The sequence below is a fragment of the Pseudochaenichthys georgianus genome, chromosome 5 (genome assembly GCF_902827115.2).
Source record: "Pseudochaenichthys georgianus chromosome 5, fPseGeo1.2, whole genome shotgun sequence".
Classification (NCBI taxonomy): Eukaryota; Metazoa; Chordata; class Actinopteri; order Perciformes; family Channichthyidae; genus Pseudochaenichthys; species Pseudochaenichthys georgianus.
This window is the reverse complement of record NC_047507.1, coordinates 9,339,344-9,361,362: the sequence shown is the minus strand read 5'-3', so window position 1 is coordinate 9,361,362 and position 22,019 is coordinate 9,339,344. Positions and strand designations below refer to the sequence as shown.

At 48.0% G+C, this 22,019-nt stretch overlaps 1 protein-coding gene across 1 annotated transcript in view; it reads right to left on the bottom strand.

Annotated features, from left to right (window-relative positions):
- lrig1 (leucine-rich repeats and immunoglobulin-like domains 1) overlaps positions 1 to 22,019 on the bottom strand; it is a 37,101-nt gene that overhangs the window by 2,939 nt on the left and 12,143 nt on the right. Inside the window, exons 2-17 of the mRNA XM_034082349.1 lie at positions 21,525 to 21,596; positions 20,613 to 20,687; positions 14,314 to 14,451; positions 13,645 to 13,788; positions 12,551 to 12,694; positions 11,991 to 12,134; positions 10,320 to 10,463; positions 8,396 to 8,476; positions 6,640 to 6,711; positions 6,083 to 6,154; positions 5,758 to 5,921; positions 5,044 to 5,397; positions 4,040 to 4,321; positions 1,441 to 1,875; positions 532 to 660; positions 78 to 350 (exon numbers count right to left, since the gene is read on the bottom strand). Of these exons, the coding sequence (XP_033938240.1) occupies positions 78 to 350; positions 532 to 660; positions 1,441 to 1,875; positions 4,040 to 4,321; positions 5,044 to 5,397; positions 5,758 to 5,921; positions 6,083 to 6,154; positions 6,640 to 6,711; positions 8,396 to 8,476; positions 10,320 to 10,463; positions 11,991 to 12,134; positions 12,551 to 12,694; positions 13,645 to 13,788; positions 14,314 to 14,451; positions 20,613 to 20,687; positions 21,525 to 21,596 (2,723 nt within the window). The remainder of the gene's footprint in view (positions 1 to 77; positions 351 to 531; positions 661 to 1,440; positions 1,876 to 4,039; positions 4,322 to 5,043; positions 5,398 to 5,757; positions 5,922 to 6,082; positions 6,155 to 6,639; positions 6,712 to 8,395; positions 8,477 to 10,319; positions 10,464 to 11,990; positions 12,135 to 12,550; positions 12,695 to 13,644; positions 13,789 to 14,313; positions 14,452 to 20,612; positions 20,688 to 21,524; positions 21,597 to 22,019) is intronic.

The following is a 22,019-nucleotide window of genomic DNA, read 5'->3' as shown; positions in this document are numbered from 1 at the left end:
AGTGTTTTTGTCTCAAGCTGTTGCATGTATCTGCACTGCCGCTCATTTGAGTCGCACTGGATGCTGTATCGCCGTACCTTTTCTATCGTGTTGGTTCATCTGTAACGTGTTGTGGTTTTTTGGGAGCGTGGAGCCTTGGTTGTCCTTCCGGATCCCGTTGGGGGTCCCGTTGCAGAGCGGGATGGAGTACGGCTCCCCGGGGTAACAGTGAGGGTGTGGGGGGGGCAAAGAGTGCTGCTGGTACTCCAAGCCTCCAGCGTGGCCGTACCCGTGCGTCAGGTAGTCCGAGTCTTTGGAGTAGCTGCTGCCGTTCTCCATGCAATCTGTGCACACCACGGCGGGGTCGAAACCTGCAGGCAGAGAGAAGGAATTATTTAGAGGCAGAGAATCAACACTGTGGTTAGAATGTCTGCTGTAATTATTTCTGATGCAGAGCAGGCCTGTAGAGACGAAGGTGTTGCGCAACACGCCAACTTTTTGCTCATGGGATCTGGGAGAAACTGCAGGGTAGCATAAACATGTGTCACGTACCTGTGGGGTCCACGATGTGTCCGTTGGGCTGAGGTCCCGCCTCCACGCGGATACACACATCCTGCCGCTCGGACAGCGTGCCCTGCGACGAGAGGTAGCTGGGGACGTCTGGAGGAACTATCGTCTCATCTGGGGGGGAATAGACGGGACGTTACTACCAGAGCTGGGGGGGGGGGAGTATTCTGAACTAAAACTACTAATAACACACTTTGAATATACTCCACTACAATTACACACCCTTACTTCTGTAAACGGATGCAAGGAGTCGTTACGCAGTCAAATGTTCCCTGACCGTTTTTTTAACAATCATAAAGGATGTTTATAATATTACTATTGCAGTGTATGTTACATTTTACTGCTGTTTATGGTTGTTCTAATTGTAACTATATGCTGTAGGGTTCATTAATCAACATCACTGCATTATATTGTAAAATCCTCCCATGTTTTCCGTGTTGCTGTCCCATGAGACATGTTTCTCAGAAATGTCCCCTTTTCATGAGCTTCCCAAAAAAACAGCCCTGTTTTTATTTTTTAAAGTCAAAGCTTTGTTCAGCTTTCTGACTTGGCTCAGTGCATTTTCCATTAGTTTCCCATTGTTTATTTAGCTAGAGAAATAGGAGAACCTTCTTAACCCCTACTGGAACACTTTATCCTTCAGTTTATCACACATATTCAAAATCTACTTATCTGGAGATACATGGATTTTAGTGGGCATAAAAAACAGTGACTCTCATGTGTAACTAAATCAAATGGAAACAGTCAAGTAAAGTCCCATTTGTACTGAAATACAGTACTTGAATTAAGGTGCTGAGTGATACATGTTTTTATTTTCACATCGCTCCTCCTAAATGGCCTTAAAAGAAATCCCAGCGTTTGCTTCCACCCCTGCTATCAGGACCGAGCAGTCACCTGTGTTGGTGACGCTGCACTCCTCGCTCTTCTTCCTGGTCTGGTAGATGATGCACACCCACACCAGCGACGTCACCACGATGCTGGTCACCACGGCGATGACAATGATCCCTATAGTGACGGTGCTCGGGCCGGAGGGGGAGGGGCAGGGTCCGCGGCGGCGCGTCACCAGCAGCTGGCTGTGGGCGCGCTCCGTGCCCAGCGTGTTGGACATCATGCAGGTGTAGCGCCCCGCGTCCTCCACAGAGGCGGCGCCGATCACCAGCAGCTGGTTGCCGGGGGTGAAGTGGTGTCTGTCGGAGGGGCGCAGCGGCTGGTCGTTGCGCAGCCAGGTGATGCGGGGTGGCGGGCTCCCAAGGGCCTTGCACTGCAGGGCCACCGTGTCGCCCACCACCACGCTGCGGTCCTCCATCTCCTGCGCCAGGTGGGGCGTTTCTGAGGGGCAGAGGGGAGGGATTCTGTTACTCTCGGGTTATTTTACAACATCAGTCACACAAATACTGCTGCTGTTGCTACTTTTCTACCCGAATGTGTACTTATACTATACTCTTACCTAAATTATTATAATTTGTATTCATGACCTATCTGTGGCCATATAGTGGTTATGTCTGTTGGGGAAATACTTTCCAAGGTCCATAACTTTGACCCAGTTTATCAGTTCAAACCGTCCTGACTGAGCACACGCACCTGTAACCGTGGCTGCTGTGCCCTCAGTGTTCTGTCTCCCTGTTCCTGCCTGGTGGCGTCAGCTGATTGAGGTGTTATGGTTCTATCTTGTTGTGCAGCATGTTGATGATTCTCTCTGAACTAGCTAAATACACGGGTCGGGGGTAGAGTTCTTCAGAATTGACGTGAAGTCAGAACCTCTGACTCTTTGACTTGTTTTGTGAATTCTCTGGCCGAAGCTCCAAATAAACCCGTCAGTGTTTGCCATCAAAGCTCCAGCTCTCCATCGTGTCTCTCTTTGAGTCCTGACTCCAATGGCTTCAGAAGTGTCCCCCACAATGTCCACATTTGTATTGTATAACATTTTTGTCTCTGATTGATTTTATTGTATTATTCTTTTCCAATTTTGTTTTACTGTCTTGCTATTTGTTATATATGTAAGGCCTCCCTTGACAATGAGATGGTCCATTTCAAGTTGTCTATCCTAAATAAATACATCTCAGTTATAACAAATAGGTACTGTAATTTTTATTTTAAATATTATGTGCATGCCATTTATCTAATAGTGTTTTCTTTGTTGTCTCTATCTTAACTCTTGCTGTAACAATGTACACCCCCCCTCTGTGGGGCGAATAAAGGAACTGTATGAATTACAGACAGGTGAGGCAGTCGAGCACAGAGTGAGATGTCCCACCACTTCTCAGTCTCATCTAACTATCCTATTTCTACACCTGAGATGTTATCTGAAACAGGTTCTCACATCACTTCACTTCATCATACATTTTAATTACAGCACACAAACAAGATCTCCCTCGGGACGGGATCCTCTCAGGAACAATGTTGTCGGTGTTTCCCCGGCAACTTCTCAATATGCTCAATGGGGCACGTTGAGAGAGAGAGAGAGTGTGTGTGTGTGTGTGTGTGTGTGTGTGTGTCCTCTCAGACAGAGCACTTCCCTTCACAGTGGGACATACACAGATTAAGAGATCTCACTTAACCCACTTCAGATGCCCCTCTCTCCTCCATCAATACTTTCTCCATCTCTATCAACCCCCCCCCCCTCTTTCTTTTCTCTAAGTCCCACTCACCTCCCCCCCCAATCACACACACACCAACTTCACCATTCCAGTTCTTCTTTGGCTCTCATTTTTCTCCCCCGCCACTCTTTTCCAGACATGGGGCCCCTCGACTGCAGCCCCCCCCCTTTCATCCTCTCCTTCCCCCTCCATCTCTCAAACCCAAACATCACAGATTCGGTCCGGAGGCATGGCCGCCTGCTTCAATATTTGACATTGTTGAGTGGATTAGCACTCGGTCTGAACTGTTGTAAATTCTCCCACAAGTCGCACAATGTCTCACAGAAACGTCCACGTTAAATATAGAAACCTCCGAGCCCTAAAGGGGAACTTTAAGGCCTGTCACTATTTAGCAAAGAACCCCCCCCCCCCCCCACCCTCTGGTCAACAAGGGACTGCTTTTCCCGAGACAAAGCACAAAGATGATCTGTGTCCTGATGGTTATAGGAGAGCCGCTCCGTTGTGTTTGATTTAACAGTGTAAAACAGCCAATAAAGTGGGAGCACTGAGGCCTGCAGTGAAGCAGCCATAACTGTCCCTCCCACCGAGAGAGGAGAACGGGGGTGGGGTGGGAATGCCTAACAAACACCCCTCTGTGAGACCCCCCCTTTGCTTCATCACCATCCCCCCCTTTGACCCCCCAACTGTGACCTTTGGCCCTTGACCTGCAGCAAGGCCACAGCTGCCGAGAAAAGAAAAATATAAAGCTCTCATTCTGCGGCCTCGGACCGACCGAATCCCAAGTGAACGCCATGCGAGGCTGTTGGAACGCTATCAACACTGGAGTCAAACATGTGTCGATATTAGCTCAACTAAACACAGAGAAAGAGGTAGAGGAAAGAAAAGGGGGCTCTTACCCAACACGGTGAGAGTGGCGTTGGCGGAGACGGTGCCGGCGGTGTTCTTGGCGGTGCAGCTGTACACGCCCATGTCCTCCGGCTTCACGTCCATGATGAAGAACACGTCGTCGTCGGGCATCACGTGCATTCGGCGCTCCCGGGCGGCGGGGAAGTCCGTGCCGCCGTCTTTCTGCCAGGCGATCTGCGGCGTCGGGTGGCCCTCTGCGGCGCACTCCAGCCTCGCCGTGTGGCCCGTCCGGATGGTGCTGTCCCGGGGCGTCTTCATGAAGGACGGCAGGACTGTGGGCAGAAGAGACATGTCCGGACCGGCTGTGAGAAAACATCTCCAACGGAACTGTGTTTTTAGTTGAGAAGCGATTCCCTCAATCCTAGTTCTACACTTTCACACCTGCAGTTATTTTGCGTTAAGAACCTTCACAGCTGTTGTCCGGGATTACAGAGCATTACACGCTCTTCACACTTCTACCCACGCATTCACAGCTGGTGCTGGCATCTGAACGTCGGAGCACAAGCCCCTGAACCTACTTAACTGTTACATGTATGACGTGTACGCCACCACAGCAAGAAACCACTAACCCTAATTCTGCCATTTCACTTCAAAGCTAAGACTCAGGATCTCAACGTGAATACCCTCCACTCGCAGGAAAGCCGAGTGACAGAGTGCAGAGGAGCTGGCCACTGTTAGCCGCTGACATGCAGATACATCTAATTGGTCCGAATACCATCCTGGGAGAGAAGGAGGCCGAGCAAGAAAGAGAAGACTTTATTCAATGGAAAGAGAAATAACACTAATCTCAATTGCTCCGCTGTCACACTCAGATTAGTGTAACATAAACAGGCATTTCATTCGGTGGAAATGATGTAATCACACACATATCAACAGGGAGGTTGGAGGGGTTTCTCTCTCTTTCTTGTCTTAGCTTCGCATGATGCTGGACCTCCAATATTCCCCTTCACGCCTATTTAATGCTTTAATACAACCTTTTGTTTTAGAAACCTACCGTTGACGATGAGGCGGGCCTTGGTGGAGTAGGTGGAGCCGAAGTGGTTGGTGATGATGCACTGGTAGCGGCCCTCGTGGGCGAAGGTGACGTGCCGCAGGTGCAGGATGGTGGTGTACTCCATCACGTCTCCGTTTGCACTCGGCACGTCGGACGTCGCGCCTTGGTGATGAGCGCGCACGTGGGCGTAGTTCTCCGTCTCGGCGTGGCGAAGCAGCTCCTGGTCTTTCCGCCAGGCGAAGCTCATGGGGGAGGTGCTGCTGCTCGCCGCCGTGCACGTGAGACGCACGTCGCTGCCGAGGACCGTCACAGAGGTCTCCGGCTGCACCGTGATCTGGGGCTTTGGGAGGTCGTCTGAAGGGGGACGGATAGGAATAAGTTAGGGTTAGAAGAGCTCAAGCGTAAGATAGAGAGTCAAGATATAAAGAGTGGACTCGGAGTGAGGGACGAGATGAAAAGAGAAGACGTTGGATGCATACATCCCAGTCGACCAGTCTCTCAGCAGTAGGTGTCTGCTTGCTATGCTTACATGGACTAAAAGCGGCGAATAAAACACACATAAGGATCCATTAGCAAGAGTTCCAAAACACCACACAAACAAATATGTGCAACTATGTAAATAACAGAACAGCGCCAAGCTGCTAGCTCGGCCCGCCGCTGCCTCCTTTCACAACACATCCGCCCACATAAACAGTCGGCATGCGCTTCACTCACCGCACACGAAGCTGCTGGGCGGAGCCTGGAACACGCTGGTGCCTTTGAGGCTCTCGGGATGAGCGCAGGAAGCGTTGGCGCCGGCCGCCAGACCGCGGGTCACCAGCCAGTCGGGCAGCCATTGGAGCTGGCAGTCACACAGGAAGCTGTCGCTCTGGAGGATACTGCAGAGGAGTGTGTGTGTTATACATCACGTTTATTGCACCTGTAACTGATATGTGTTTCTGACGCCAAAAGGCACCGAGGGAATGAGTGTGAAGCTTCGAGTTCCTGCATGTATGAGACTTCTGATGTGTATTTGTGTGAATGCATCGACAGAACTCACAGTGTTTTGAGGTTCTTCATTTTGCTGAAGGCGTCGGGCTGGATGGAACGGATAGCATTCTCCCCCAAGTTCCTGTTGGGACATGACACAGCGTCTCATCCACTGTATTCACATGACACAGTGTCTCATCCACTGCATTCACATGACAGCAGCTCTCATTAGCGAGGATCTGACTCGAGGCCCGTGTATCTGAGGATGCATGTCAGCGTTTCCTTCCCTCCCTGCCCTGGTTTGACACGAGGCCTGTGAAAGAGCTTATAGGAATATCATTTCTTCTGCGGATCTGGCCATATGCTCAATAACTTTGTTCCTGCGCGGCGGCCGAAAAAAAAGGCCAAAGTTGAGATTGCTCTAGGCTAACGAGAGCGAGGCGTCTCAAAAGCCTCGGTCTTCTCCTTTTACAAAGACGCTATTAAATTGCTAGCCGCCTGCTCTCTGCCAGCTACTTTTGGCAATCCCTGTACCCACCACCCCGACCCCTACACGGCACCCTCTCCTCCTTACTTTCTCTCTCTGGCTTTGGGAGGAGGGGCAGAAAAGCATTGTGGGATACTCACAGGTGTTCCAGGGTCTCCAAGCCAGCGAAGGCTTTCTTGGCCACCGACTTGATCTTGTTTCCAAACAGAGTCCTGCCGTGTCCAAACATGAAGGGTGTGGATAGATGAAGAGAGAGAGAGAGGGAGAGGGTGACAAGAGAGAGAAGGGGGGGGGGGGGGGAGAGAAGCACAATTAGCAAGGCTGAATCTGATAAGGGGGGGGGGGGGGGGGTTTAAGTATTGGAAATCTGAACTGTGTGGAGATTAGCGGGGAGGAAGGGTTGGAGTGTGAGGAAGGGGGGGGGGGGGTCACCTGGGCTCTGCGCTGCTCTTCAAAGACCACTTTTATCTTTATTAGAATTCAATAGCATTGACCGGAGCAGTGTGTGTGTGTGTGTGTGTGTAAGTTCCTTTCCCCTGCGGAGCTTGTAAGAACATACGTGAAGCCATACGAGTGTGTCGGGTCGGGGAGAAGTGAGTTTGCTGATTTGAGGTCATAATCCCCCCCCCCCCTCCCTCTCTCCCCCCCCCCCCCCTCCCCTCCTGTTGTAGCCTTCACTTCACAGGAAGAGGAGACACGGCTGGCTGCTTCACAATGAGACCGCGGTGCTCCCGCCCATCCATATGTACACACAAACAAACGGCTGTCTTATCACGGGGACGACAAGTGTGGATGTTTTAGTTTTAGGGAATATCCTAAATCAGGATAACACATCCAACCCAGGATCTAATCCTCATGTTCCTTGGCTTAGATCTGTCACTTCCCTCCCACGGGGCGACAAGCAGCTTTACGGAAAGCCAGTGTGAGAGGTGGACACTTTGAAGTCTCAGCCCTTCCCTTTTGCATCTTTTTGGTTTTCCCATGGCTCCCTCTGCCAGCGCTGGGATGCAGTGGGCAGCTTCCGCCAACGCCGTGCACCAACGGGGGCCGGGGCAGAGGGCGGGGCGTGCGAGGCGTTTGATGTTGATGACTGAATGCAGCCTTCGATTTTACCCTCTGTTAGTTCCTAACAACGGGGACTGGGAAACAGGGGGACGAGAGGAATAGAAATAAGCCTGTATTGGGGAGCGAACCCCTGCCAGCGAAGAAGAAAAGCCCCTTTCTGCCTCTCTCTCTCCCGTTCCTTCTCTTTCAGCCGCGCTCACACTGGGAACCATCTTGGCTGGACGTCATCTTTTCATCCTGAAGGTTGATGATTGCCGCTCAGTGCCAGAGAAGCCTCGTCCGCGGCAATTTATCAACGTGCCAACTCTCGACATTGAACCTTTTTTTTTTATCAGCCGTCACTGATGAGAAATGGTGAAAAGATGTAGAGAAACGACTCGCACTCGATCTCCTTGTTAGCAGCTAAGAAAGCCCAGGTTGGCTATAAGGCTGGGTGAAACAATGCAATCATGATATGAAAGCCAGATAGAGCTGGCACAACTTTTACAGGAAGTAGCGAGTACATAATTGGCTTTGGAAGTTTCATGAACGCAGCTTGTCAAAAAACCCAGAGGGGCCATATAAATCATTGTCAGTGCCGACACTTCCCTACCAATTAAAGTGTGGGGTCCTGAGGGGACAGATAACTCCTTACATTGGACTATACTAAGCTGGCAATGAGGGGTGAGTTCAGATTGGGAGGTGAAACGTTTGGGCGCAACATGAGAACTCATTCTGTGTCTTCGGGACAGCACAGAGAGAATCAGTGGCAGGGGAGGACAGAGGGATGAAAAGGAGGGGTTGGTCGAGAAGGAGAGAGGTAGGAGAAAGAAAGGAGAGGGAGACACTTACAGCTTGTTGAGGCTGTCCAATCCAGAGAAGGCCCCGTTGGTGTCCTCTATTATCCCCGAGATGTCGTTATGGTCCAGCTCCCTGTGGAGAAAGAGAGAAAAGACGGGGATAAGAGAGATGGAAGGAGGGAGGGGAAACGGGGACAGGGTCTGTCGGCGCTGAAGCGTTTCACAGCCCTGGCAGAGGCTGGCCTGGATGTCACGGGTTACCCCTTTCGCCCACACTCCCTCCCCCCCGCGCCCTTCCAACACAATCCCCCCCCTCTGCACCTGGCCTTAAGAGCCCCTCTGCCGCTCTGCTCTGCCAACCAAGCGCATTCTTTCCTTAGAGGGGGGGAGGGGGAGCGCGCGTGTTGGTGTGTTGAGGGAGAAATCAGCACAGGGCAACACATGTATAATTCATGACGCCATGGAGAGACTGGCGGGAACACAGCGCTCAGGCAACGGTTGAGATTGCTTGTCTGATGGCACAGGCAAAACTAAAAGATTGTTAATAAGGTCAGTGGCCTTCTAAGAGAAAATGGATTCTATGGAGAGAAAGAAGGCTTTGGGGGTTTCCAAACACTTGTTGGATGCCCTTCATTTCCACTTGCAAAGGTCTAAGAACTACCTCTGGAGGTGAAGCCATCGCTAATCGAGAAGAAAAACAACAGAGTGGGATTCCTCCGAACCATTAAAAGACTTCCTTTCAAACTTGAGAAAAAGGTATTTGCGGTTGATGATCAGCCACACCCTCAAAGTTCTCCACAATAGCCCCCCCCCTTCATCTCCCCTTTGCTGTTCGAGCTTCCCTCTGATTCTTTTCAGTCCCCATTGGCTGCTTTCTTAGTCTGGGCCCGACAGAGGCTGCCAATGTCCTCCTCTTTCTGGCTGGTTGGATGTGAATGGCCGTTGCCTTGTTGAAGCAAGGCCAGTGGTGGGGGCTGTAGAGCATGGAGACCCGGAGCACTGAGAAGAGGGGGGGGCGCTCTGATGAGCCAACGACCCCCGTGGCCGAATTAGAGAGCAGGCTGGCTTGTTTTGAGCTTTCACACCCCGTCGCAGGCTCCAGCCCCATGCCAGCACGACCAGCAGCGCGGGCCCAATTAAAGCTCCCCCCGGCCTCTTCTCGGGGCCCGGCCTAGGCCCGCGCTCCCCTCCACTGATTAGATTAGGGCCTGTCTCAAAGACAAGGAGCGCAGCGGTGATACAAGAGGAGAGATCATGCAAACAAATGAAGGAAGGAAAACACGATGATAGGTCTCATGTTGTCAGCTCCCTCTCGGTCCCCTCCTCTGTCGCTGGTCTCACCCTTCTGTGCGTTGGCTTGTCACCCTGCTGTTAGTGAGAGCTTGTCTAGCGAGCTCTGGCACGACTCCCCTCTCTGGCTCGGTCACTGCTACAGCCAAAAGGACATTGGTTAGGAACCAAGACCCCAAGTCTTTCTCCTGGATTTATCCCCCTGACTTTCTCCCTTTCCCTCTCTCCTTGTCCTTCCTGTTTGGAGCTTTTTGTGCAAAAAGGTGGATTGGCGGGGAACGAAAACCTCTGTCTTAATTCATGGCTTCTCATAGGATCGTGAGGGAGCTGGGCGACACAGAACACTTTTAGATCCAAGTTATTTGGAGAGAAAAATAACAGAACCAAACCAATTGAACAAAGTGGGGAAAAGAAGGAGTTGCCACAGAAACTGAAGTAATCATGAACGCCTCGAAAGAGTAAAAGGAAAAGTCATGAGTGCAAATGAGATCAAACCCGTGTTGAAAAGTAACCTCCTCCAGCTTTCTGAAGTCTAATGAAGGGAGTTATATCAAATATCACAGAGGCAAAACCAATATAAATCACCTCGGCTCTCATTGCTCCCAAATGGCACATCCTAGCCTTATTGCCAGCAGGGGGAAAGCCGTAATGAGTGGGTTGTTTGGGGGCTGGGGGGGGGTACTTACAGGGTGCGTACGGACTTGAGGCCTCTGAAGGCTCCCTCGGTGATGTGGCTGATGGAGTTGTGGCCCAGACGGAGCGAGTGGAGATCTCCCAGCACGGCCAGGCTGCCTTCATCCAGACGAGTCAAGTTGTTATAGGACAGATTCCTGGAGAGAGAATCATAGTGTGAGACACACAGCAGGCAGACAGAGCGAGAGGGGGAAAATGGGGAGAGAAGTGTTCTGTGTGAGGTCCTGAAGGAGAAGACGGGTTGGCAAAACGCTGAGGCAGCAGCTCACGACATCATTATACTTGAATTTCACGGCTGATATAATGTCCATTTGCCACTCTGTCATGTGCTTTTCCATTGTGATTTCCCCCTCACCACAAGACGTGACCAGAGAATGGGCTCAGCAGACCTTTAGAGCTCAGGCGAGGTCTTAACCGTTCGACAGGGAAGAAAATAAACTCTCGGTTGGAACTTTACTTGTCTACAACCTCCATGTATAGGCCTACTTGAGTGTGTGGTAAACCCCAGGGGAATATGACGACGCTTAAGGGTACTGCAGCCCTCACTATGCTACATATCTTCATATCTAGCCGTCAAGGCTCAGGCTTAAGGATATCCAAATGGGGCAAAAACAGTAGCTTCTTCAACAAAAAAGTGACTGAATGTTGTTTCGTAGCATGCATGTAATACCTGTTGATATGTACTGATTATAAGCAACAATAGGTAGCTTTCAAACAGTAGTCAAAGGCAGTATTGTGCATTTCATTGCCCTCCCTGTGGCCCTCGCTGTCCGGGGGCCTCCGGTTTGCTTGACCAGTCATGTGTGCAGAGTAGATTCTCCTCCGATGCCCAGCGCTGCCAGCTTTGGGAATGCACTATGAGGCTCTCCAGAAGGACGAGGCACTCTCCTCTCTCAGTCATGGGGGTTATCATCATTCTAGAAAGGAATAATAGAACCGCTGCCTGGGGGATGATTCAGGGGACGGCGCTGGGAGCAATCTGTCATGCACAGACGTGCGCACAGGAAGCGGCATTGAGAGCAAGCTAACATCTACCTCTTTATCCCATCTGACTGTTACACATAAACAAACAGCGGCGCCACGGATACCCCAGGCCGCCTCGCAGTTAGCAACGCCTCAGCTGAGCAGAGCACTTTAGAGCAGCGAGAGCACCGCCGTGTCAGCGGAACAGGAAAGACTCTCAGATAATGACTCCTCGTTGGGTAGACAAAGGCCGCGAAGGTGATCCCTCGGTGTAATTACCACAACACGAGCGCAAGAGGATTACACGCTGGTTTGACAAACCCTCTGCGCTTCAGAATCCAGAACAAAAACTCTTGTCGGAGGGTTTGAGTGCTGTTGAGCCCGGCTCTAATTATAGGATAAACAGGCTTATTCTGAGAAGAGCGTGGTGTATTGAGTGTTAAAGCACAATGTCATTTAACCCTAAGGCGGATAGGTGATACAGTTGTGGGTGGGGAGTGTTGAACTCTCAGGATATAGGATGACGGTTTAAATCCCAAGAGACGGACAGGAAAGATTTTAAAAAGGGATGTTTCTGCTTCTGTAACTATGTAGCACATGTTGACTTCTCTTCAACTGCAGCTATCATTCCAGGGCTAGAAAATATAGTTAATGTTTTTGCGAGAGGAGGGGCTCTGGCTCGTGTATATGCTTGTACTCACAGTTCCCTCAGCTTCTGGCAGAACTTCCACCCGTCAGGGTTGATGCGGGCTATAGAGTTGTTACCGAGGAATAACTGCTGGAGGGAGGAGAGGCCGTACAGGGAGCCGCTGTTCACCTCCGTCAGGCTGTTGTAGTCCAGGTGACTGCACGAGAGAACAATGAGCAGAATAAGTGTTAGTGAATGTTTCAGGATCTTGAAAAAATAGTTTACGGGCAGCAGGATGTCGGGAATTTCAATTCTGATAAGTGCAATGCAATTTGTGACAATTACTTTGTTATGTTGCACGTAATTGGAGTAATGTGTAGAAATGGCAGGTTTACAGGAATGGGTGTTGCGAGTGGGAAAGTTCAGGAAGGAACAAAAAGCCCTTATATGGTTTGGTAGGTGAGTATTTAAGTGTATTTAGTAACTGGTCAGTTTAGGTGGCGCTAATTGATTGTAAAAGTGTTCATAATTCTGAGCTGGAGGGACAGTTGTGCAAAAGAATCAAATTGACACGTTTGTCATTTCACGTAAATATATAAGATACCGTTTCAGTTTGTTTTGTTTTTTACGTACAGGACTTTCATCTTGGCCAGGTCCCAGAAGGCGCCGTCGGTCAGTTTGTTGATGTTGTTTCTGTGCAGCTTGAGCACCTCCAGGCTGGACAGACCCTTGAAGGTGAGACCCTCCACCAGACGGATACGGTTCCTGTTCAGCTCACTGCGGGACAGACAGAAGAAATGCATCAAACTGATCATGGGAAAAAAACTGTACAGCAATGAATCATTCTTAGTAAAAATCTGTCAAAATATTACCCACATCTTAAAGCAGGAAACACACTTTTTTCCACTCTCTTTTTGACTGAGGAATGTTTCACCCTCATTCTATATTACCATCCATCACACTGAAGTCAAAACTAAGGAATCCTGTAGCCTGAACAAACCCCCAGATGAACAGGCTTTCCTCAGTGGTGTCCTTTCCAGTTGTGCCGTGAGGCCACAGGCTGTAGCTTACAAACAACTTATGAAATAACAATTTAACTATAACATATCTAACACCAGCTTCTTTTATTCTTGCATATAAAGGCGTGAGACCTCTCTGCAATGATTCTGTACATATGCTATGTGTGTGCGAAGGTTTTAAAAGCCCTCAGGTTGATAAGATAAACATCCTCATAAGTTTGTACAAGTGTCACTGGGACCACCTGTCCAACAAAGAGGCACCTGGGGGAGCTGCTGGAGCCACAATGGGGGAAGACTCCCATGGCAGGAGTCCGTTGGGTCTCCAGAGAGGAGGCGTTGAGGTACAAATTGGTCGACTTCACCGCTAGGCCGAAGGGGGGGTTTAGGAAGATAATGGAGCAGGGAATGAGCCGACTACTGAAGAAGGCAATAAATCACTAATAATGTGGCTCCGGTGTTTGCCTAGCCAGACCTTATCCGTCCCTAAAGGTGTAGCTCACACTAATAGCGCTCTAAACGGTAAACACACAGAGCTCGATCTACAGACACGACTCCTCAATTCAACTCTTAAATACTTCCAATTCCATAATGTCTTCATATCGGCTACAATTGGGATCATTTTCAGGCTAAAATGACAGAAATATTTAGTTTTTGCAGATCGAAACATAACTGTGTGTTGTCATCGTGATGGCATCCAGTGGTACTCACAGCTGGGTGAGCCTGGGGAGCTGGAAGGCCTTCACGGGGATCTGGCTGATGCGGTTTCGGTTCAGTCTCAGGACCTGGAGAGTCGCGCCCAGATGGTCCAGAGCTCCGAGCTCCAACAAAGAGATTTTGTTGTTGCTAAGGTACCTGAAGGCAGACAGCGTACAATGTGGCATTAGAGAGTTGTAACAAACCTCAAGGGCCCCGTTTCTAAAAAGAAATATTGCATCATAATCCATTACATTTATGCAGCTTTGGATACAAATCAGAATCAGATCACTATATGTATCCCTGGGGAAATTGATTTTCATGAAAGTTGCTCTTTTGCAGAACGAAATCAATCTACAAAATATTTGAATGTGAAGTATTTAGTTAAAGTTAAAGTAAGAATGTGCAATAAAAAGATACATTAAAGTAAACATATTTATAAAAAAACCTAGTTAAAGTAATCATGTGCACATTGAACAACAATATATATTGCATATTACAATATAAACTGTTTATTATTATATATTAGTAAAAATAAGATATTAATGCTGAATTGCACTAATTAGGGAGATTTTCCCCTAGAAAACGTTATTTTGACCCCTTAAGTTAAATATCATCTTATTTGATTGAAGTGCCTTTATTTTTAAAGATGGTGTCACAGTCATAATTAGATATTGTACTTACAGGTGTCTGATTTGCAGGCCTGCAGGAAAGCAGTGCCCGCGCAGCTCAGCGATGTCATTGTTGCTCAGGTCCAGGGTTTCCACAGAAGCCAGCTCTCCGGTCCGCCTGCCGTCTATACTGCGGATCTTATTATGATGGCTGGAAAATAAAAAACACATACAAAAAAGCATTAGGGCAGTGTGGAAACAACTGCACTCACAGACCTCTAACTCCACCCTACCGAGTGTCCATATCACAGCCTGAAAATAAATCACCCTGCTCAACTTCACTGTCCTTTCCCCATCACCAACAGAAGACAATCCAAACCCCCCGCCTTCTCTAAACCCACTCTCAGACACAAAGAGAGCAGAGCACACAGAATAAAGTGCTCTTCATCCACCACAAAGTGTGTACTTTAAGAGCTTCCCAACAGAGGCTGGCCTTCTTTAAACAATCCCAAGGACACCTGTGCTTCAGAGCTTAGACGCAAAATAAATCTAGATGGACGGGGCCTCGGTGATCAACCACAGCCACTTGAAGGGGTTTTTGGAGTACTTCAGTGTGTGATGGAATGGGGAGAGGGCTGTGTGACTTTCAAGAAGTTCTAGCCAAATAACAAACGAGTGGGAAGTACTGACTAAATAAATAAGAAGGGAAACTCAACTATCTTGAAAAGGCTCCCAAAAAATTTAAATGACTAAATTGATTGGTGTGAAATCTGAAAATGAAGCTCGTTGTACCAGAAGGGGGACATTGCATTTCCTTCTACGTTTAAAATGGGTAGTTTCTCCACTCCAATTTGAAGGTTCTCCACTCAAGAACGTGTTAGACTAACAATTTAATTTTGGAGAATCAGAAGGCAGACTTACGACAGGTGTTTACAGTACATATAGAATATGCAAAGCAGACAAACACTGAACACACACACAGGCATCCATGTTGCTCCAGCAGGTCTATGTGTCTGTGTAGGCATGTGTGCACGTGTATGTGCACACATGAGCGTGATAGCCAGTGTTATCTGAGCACACATGAAAGCCTTTGCCGGGTGCCACATTTGACACATGCCTGGGTGCTAACTAGGGATGGGAATTTCATTTGGTATCACTTTCATTTACCCGACTGGTCTAAAAACAACAACTAAAAAAGCCACGACTAACGAGTGAGAGAGTAGCTCTTTTCACATAGCCTATTAAAAGAGGGAATGTTGTATTCTGCGTGGTACAAAGGGTACGAGCACAGATTGGGGGACAGTGTTGTTCCAACCCTTACCCTCGGCCCGCCACAGAGATAGTCACAGAGCTGAACTGGGACAGCCAGCATGGCAGGATATCTTAAGGGTATTACAGCGATCTCTGTGTAAAACGGGTTCGTGAAAAGGTGTATGACAACAGCCATGACTTCATGTACTGGGGGTTCCTTCATGTGGAAGCTACAAAGTCTGTTCTTTAGCTGTTGGTTTTAAGCAAGATGTGGTATTTCAATCCCTTCTGTTCCCCAAGGCCCGGCGATTATGCCCTCATGTCCCAACATGGAGCTGTCCTAAATGGATCCAAACCTGATGATCCACACCGATGACCCAAAGTCAAGTCATCCCACAATATGCAGGCATGAGACACAACAGGCGGTGTTTCTATGACCTGCATCACAAGCCGCCTCAACTGTATGTAGGATCAATTACCTCAACCAATAGAGTTTGACAGCATGTGAAAATGACTTGACAAAAGACTTCCTTCATTCTAAAGTTCAGAGATTGTTCTCTTGACTTTTCAGCAAGGTGTGTGTGCGAGTGTGTGACAGAGAGAGCCAGAGGGAAAGAGAGAGAGAGAGAGAGAGAGAGCAGGTGTTCCACCAGTCAAACTCGTCAAAACAAGGTCAGTCCCTCCTTCCTGCTTCCTTTCTAGCCTTCAGCCAGGACACACACGCACGCACGCACGCACGCACGCACGCACGCACGCACGCACGCACACACACACACACACACACACACACACACACACACACACACACACACACACACACACACACACACACACACACACACACACACACACACACACACACACACAGATATTCATTGGTGTCTGAGCGGAGGAGGGGTCGCACCACAGTGGCCCACCTGAATAAACAGTGGCAGAAATGGTTAAGGATGAGCCATGCAAGCAGGCCTGGGCAAACACACACACACACACACACACACACACACACACACACACACACACACACACACACACACACACACACACACACACACAAATAACAGACGCACACATGGGACAGAGCAACAGACAGTGGCTACAGTGAGCCTGAGCAAAGAGGGGAGGGAAAGAATGGGGGAGGAGAAAGAGAGGGGGAGATGAAGGGGTGAGGAGGGGTCAACAGCTGGTGACCTTTGATGGGAAAAACAGATCAGTCTCAAACTAGTGGGAGAGGCCGACCTCCCTCACTCGTTCTCTCGCCCCGTTCTCCTTTACACCACTCAACCCAGATCCTCTCTCTCTCTCTCTCCCTCCCTCCCTCCCTCCCAAAGTCAGGGCCCAGCTGTGTGTGAGAGACGGATAAAGCCTTGTCGCGTTTGAAGTCCGCGCATACAATAGTAGCGTTTATAAAATCTGATTATCATACCGCCGGGGACATTTCTGATAAAGACGCGCTCGGCTCACCCGTGTTCCCTTTGATGTCCGGGGGCCTTATTCGCCTTGATTCCACTTAATTCCAAATCTCATTACCCCGCCCCATTGACCATCTGATTAGCATGAGCCGGCTCGTTTTGACACTTCTTTTGATGTATGGAAAGTGCAACAGCAGTTTACACTAGCGAGCCCATTCCACGGTTTCCAGTGTCATCTCTGGGTTTGGCCCGTCCCTCGCGCTTGAAGCCGGCGGCGGGGACAAAAGGAGAATTATTTCAAAATCAGATCATCCAGCGGGCCATATGATTTCTACCCCGAGCTGTTTTAAAGAAGCGCTTTGATGTCGGCTGGCCCGGCGATGAGCACAATGGGAAAGTTTGTGCTGCTCTGCTGTCACTTTGACACTGTGTTTTTAAAACTGTTTTTTTGGGCATCCTGCTGAGGCATTCTGGGAGTCTGCGGGGTGGCGCTGGGCTCACCAAGTGCATTGTGGGACTGTGGGAGTCTGGCATTTGGCTGGTTTGTCCTGTGACTTTTTATTTTAAGAGTGTTGCTGATGATATGTTTCTGTTGTGATGGATCTATGATAGTTTAAAAGCTTCAACTACAGTTCTTCACTCATAACGTCAGGCTTATCTGTACCTAATGAATTCCAGGAGAACGGCAGTAATCAAAAAGAACTGCTGGACATGTCAGTTTAAGGATGGGGATGAAAGCTACAGGAAGCGGAGCACAGGCCAAATAAAAGTCACTTCTCAACCAAGCATGAGATTAAAAACAAAGAGAAAAGGGAAGCAGGGAAAAGAAGTCCAGCTCACTCCTTTATTTTTGTTTTAATAGTGCTGAGCTATTTTATATTTTCCGATATGGGACTCGTCCACAGGAGTGAGTCGGCTTCTTTGTAAGTGTCAGCTCTCGGAGATTCTGAGTCAGATAGCTTCAAATAGCAACGTGCTGATAACATTTCAGTCTGATGATTATCTTTGTACATTTTTTAAAAATGAGCAACCCTGACAGCTGCTGGATTGAAATAAAAAGTAATATTTAGTAACATTACTAATAGAAATAATGATAAATGTCTATAAAAAGGTTTGTTTACACGTCACACGTTAAATGCAACCATATTTATTTTTGAAATGTCTCTTTCTGTTTCTGCCGAAAAAAAATATAATAATAATAACTTATTTCAAGGTGTTTTATTGAGTCCAGCGAGTGGCAAAGTAGGATACTTGCAGTAATTAAAACCAAAAATATACGATTAAAATGTTTTTACTTTTCCCAGCACCGCCCGTCACCGCAGGAATTTACTCAATTGAACAATTAGAATGCCAGAAATCCTGGAAACTTGGCGTTTAACATCAGCCCACTGATACACTCGTGTAACCGCAGATAATGGGACCTCAGCGGGTTTACTGTGGGATAAGGGTCTGAAGACAGATTCTCCGTCTGTCCGTCCGTGTGTGTGTGTGTGTGTGTGTGTGTGTGTGTGTGTGTGTGTGTGTGTGTGTGTGTGTGTTAACCACTGTCTCGCACAAACTTGTAGTCAGGCGACATTCCAGACGAACTCCACCAATGGCACAGAAACACTCCAGCCTCACACACACCGTCTCACTACGGAGTGCTTGATGGTTGGCGAGGGGGAGGCTGAGCATTGCATTTTGGGAATAGCCCTAAGCATGAGCTCGCCTTCTTTCGTACCCTCCTGCTGCCTCCTCCACCATTCCTCTTTCGACATGTTGGTGATGTCACCCTGATCTGACACTACTCACATCCCCCGTCCCTTCCTCCCTCCCTATTTTCTCATCCTTCCTCCCCTTCTCACTGTCACCCATTTTACTGTAAGCCATGTGACTGACAGCTGCAGCTGCAAGTGCTTCAGCGGGCCTTCGCTTCAGCTGTTTGGCTTTGTAAAGATCTGACCCTCCCTCCAGCCTCCCGCCTGCAGGCCTTCCCCTAGCAACAGGCCTCAAGTCAGGCCAAAAAAAGACACCCCGATCATTTGGGGGATTGGCTCTGCACGGTTTGTGTAAGTTAAGGTGAACTCCAACCAGAAGAGGAGTTTGGGCTACAGATCACGACGGATAAGAAACCACATCAACAAAAGCTCAACACTTTTGGGAATAGATGTCAGCGTTGCTTAATCAAACCTCAAATTCCCCTTTAATAACTGTACACACAGCTTACAGAAATGGTCTGACCACATAAGTGCATCACAATCAATTCTGAGAAGCGGTCAGACATCAGGAGTGCAAAGGTGTAACTCACCACTGAAAATGATATGACTCTGAGCAACATTACAGGAACCAGCAGCTGCACGCTTTACCACCAGGCAGTGGGCCGGCATGCGAGCAAGGTGTGAAGAGATGCTATCGGTTAGCACTGCGCTAGCTTAGGGGAGTTTAACTGTCTTGTTTCAGGTTGAGTTAGATGCTAGAATGTTTCCGAGTCACACAAATGGAAAAAGCTACGGCACGCTGGAAACAACCGTCAACACAACAGATCATACAAAAGTGTGTGTGGGTGTAAGTGTGTAATCAGAAACCATGAAGCATCGCCATTTATCTTGTCATAAGGATTGTTATAAGCTTTCCTATCAGCTTAAGCCGTTTGAATTTTTATCTTAAGCCTATTTTGGTGTCACCTTTGTAAGCTGTTCATTGGACTGTGTTTGAATTCCTTTAGACATTGTTGAGCATCATAACAACACAGCAAACTGTTGCTACTGAGTTAACATTAATGACTTCAATGAAAGTGTTGAAAGAATAATGAGGTCTGCCTTGCGCAAGTATGGCGTTAACCATTTAGGGCGGGTCAGGAGGCGGAGAAGGTTTTCCACCAACTGGAGGATTAGTGGTCATGTACCTGGCTCTTCCAGTCCGCATGTTGAAGATATTGAACCCCTACTTGCTCCGTAAGGCCGATGTATGAACGTGTGTGTGACTGGGTTAGGGTTAGCATGTCATTTTAAAGTGTTTTGAGTGGTCGGACGCTATATGAATGCAATCCCATTCAAGTGGCAGTAGCTCAGTTATTATAACTTCATTATCTCAAATGTATCATCCAACTAAAAAAGTGTGATGAACAAGTATCACCATAATCATAAAAGGGAACATGATACCTTTTTGAGCATTTCCCTCAGAGGTAGCATTTACTCAACCAGAGTGCAACTTGAATAAAGTCCTCACACTACCGCATGACTTTCCCTCAACGGCGTAAGAACTGTTGATAAACTACCAACTTGACGTTCGTGACGTCCACAAGCGCTCACACGCCCCACCTAAATAAGGCAGTAAATCTGGAGTGAGATGCCAGTGCAGGCAGGCAGTCCCCACAGGCACAGTTTCACAACCGGGAGCAAGCGAAGTATAAACGAGCTGACACTCGGAGCAGCCAGCACTGCTCACTGTAGACACAAGCACATGGCAAGCCAACAAGAGCAGTCAGTTACTTGAGCACATACAGAGCTCAATAGTTACGCCAACAGAGCCCAAGAGGAGAGATTTCCAATGTAGATCAGTGTAGCACAGTCACATTCATAGCCAGCTTCTGCAAAGGCATATGCATCGTCCATACACGTAAAGAGACTATTTCAGGAGCATTTCAAGGAGGCCAGTGACCTTAGAATACAGAAACAGAGAGCCAGATCATTCTGGTACTGTTAGCACTAGAAGCAGTAAAGGAAGTACTTACAGGTAGAGAGATACAATCTTGGAAGCAGCCTGTCCTAAATCTGGTATAGACATGAGCTCATTGTGGTCCAGCCGCCTGAAAGGGACAAAGCAGTGGGTTAGAGAACAACAAATACAAATAAAGACATACACAAGAATGATATGTTGTTATGAGGTGAGAGGACTTCACAGGCATTTTCAAGTAGTCAAAAGTTCCAAAAGTAAAATAATGAAGAGTGCAGAAAAGAATTTAAGTAGTCATTTTTTGTTACATCTCAAAATCCAGACACTAGCATAGAGCCTGGGTTAAAGCCAAGCTACACCTATGTTAGTGACGTTTTAATTTCTATACAACATGTGCATTATAGCTGAGATTACACAGTGTCCTTGGTGCTATTCCACACTTCTCATGAAGATGGATTCAATCAAAAACTTTAATATCGATTTGAGAATTAAATATCTAACACACGACTTGTCACTTCTGACGCAGAGCAAGTCATCCTTTTAAAAGACCAAAATAACACGGGAGTAAAACAGATGTCCAGGAGCGTATGACCTGCCAGAGATGTCACCAGTGTGTGTATCACCAGTTAGCCTGTGCGTGTGTGCGTGTGTGTGTGTCTTGAGTACTGGCGCTGACTGACACAAAGCCAAGCCCTCTCCTCACCGTATCAAATATTTACAAGGCCAGCGTTCGCCACAGTATCGGGTGGTGGAGCGGAGGCTTAATATAGAAAACCACCACTTTATTCTCAATTGGACTTAGTTCAAGGAAACACATACGAGGACGTTACTAGGAAGTAGAGTGCACACCGTTTGTCAGAATTAAGTCATTGATAAAACGCTAAAAGAAATGGCCACATTCAGAGCAAACCCTCACAACAGAAACAAAAAGACAGGGCCATGTCATGGTCTTCTGTCTGTGACTACTTACAGCTCTCTCAGGTTGGGAAGGTTGTCCAAAGCTTCAACATCAATAGAGGTCAGCTTGTTGTGGCCAAGATTTCTGGAAAAAGAGAAGACAAGAGGAGATGTAAATACAAATGTAGAACCTTCAGCGCAGACAAGGATGACATTTAAAAACACGCACAATATCTGTCATAACTGTTTTTGTATTTGTCCTTGCCATTTTTCACTTGTTTGAATAGAGATCCTGATCGATGACACCAATTATGTCTCCCATTTGACAAACGGCCTCATACGTCCGTATTAAGTATGTCTGAAAACACTGCAGTACATCCATTGGGCTGGCCTTCTCGGAGAGCCGGATCAATACTGTCGATACAGATTGTCTCTCTCTCCTGGCTCACTTTCCAAACACCACCCGCAGGCCATTCATCTGCATTAGTCAATTTGCACTTTAGGCAAACAGTGTATTTAATCGCTGGCACTTGACTTGCACGGAGGCTTATCGCCGAGCGACTTGTCC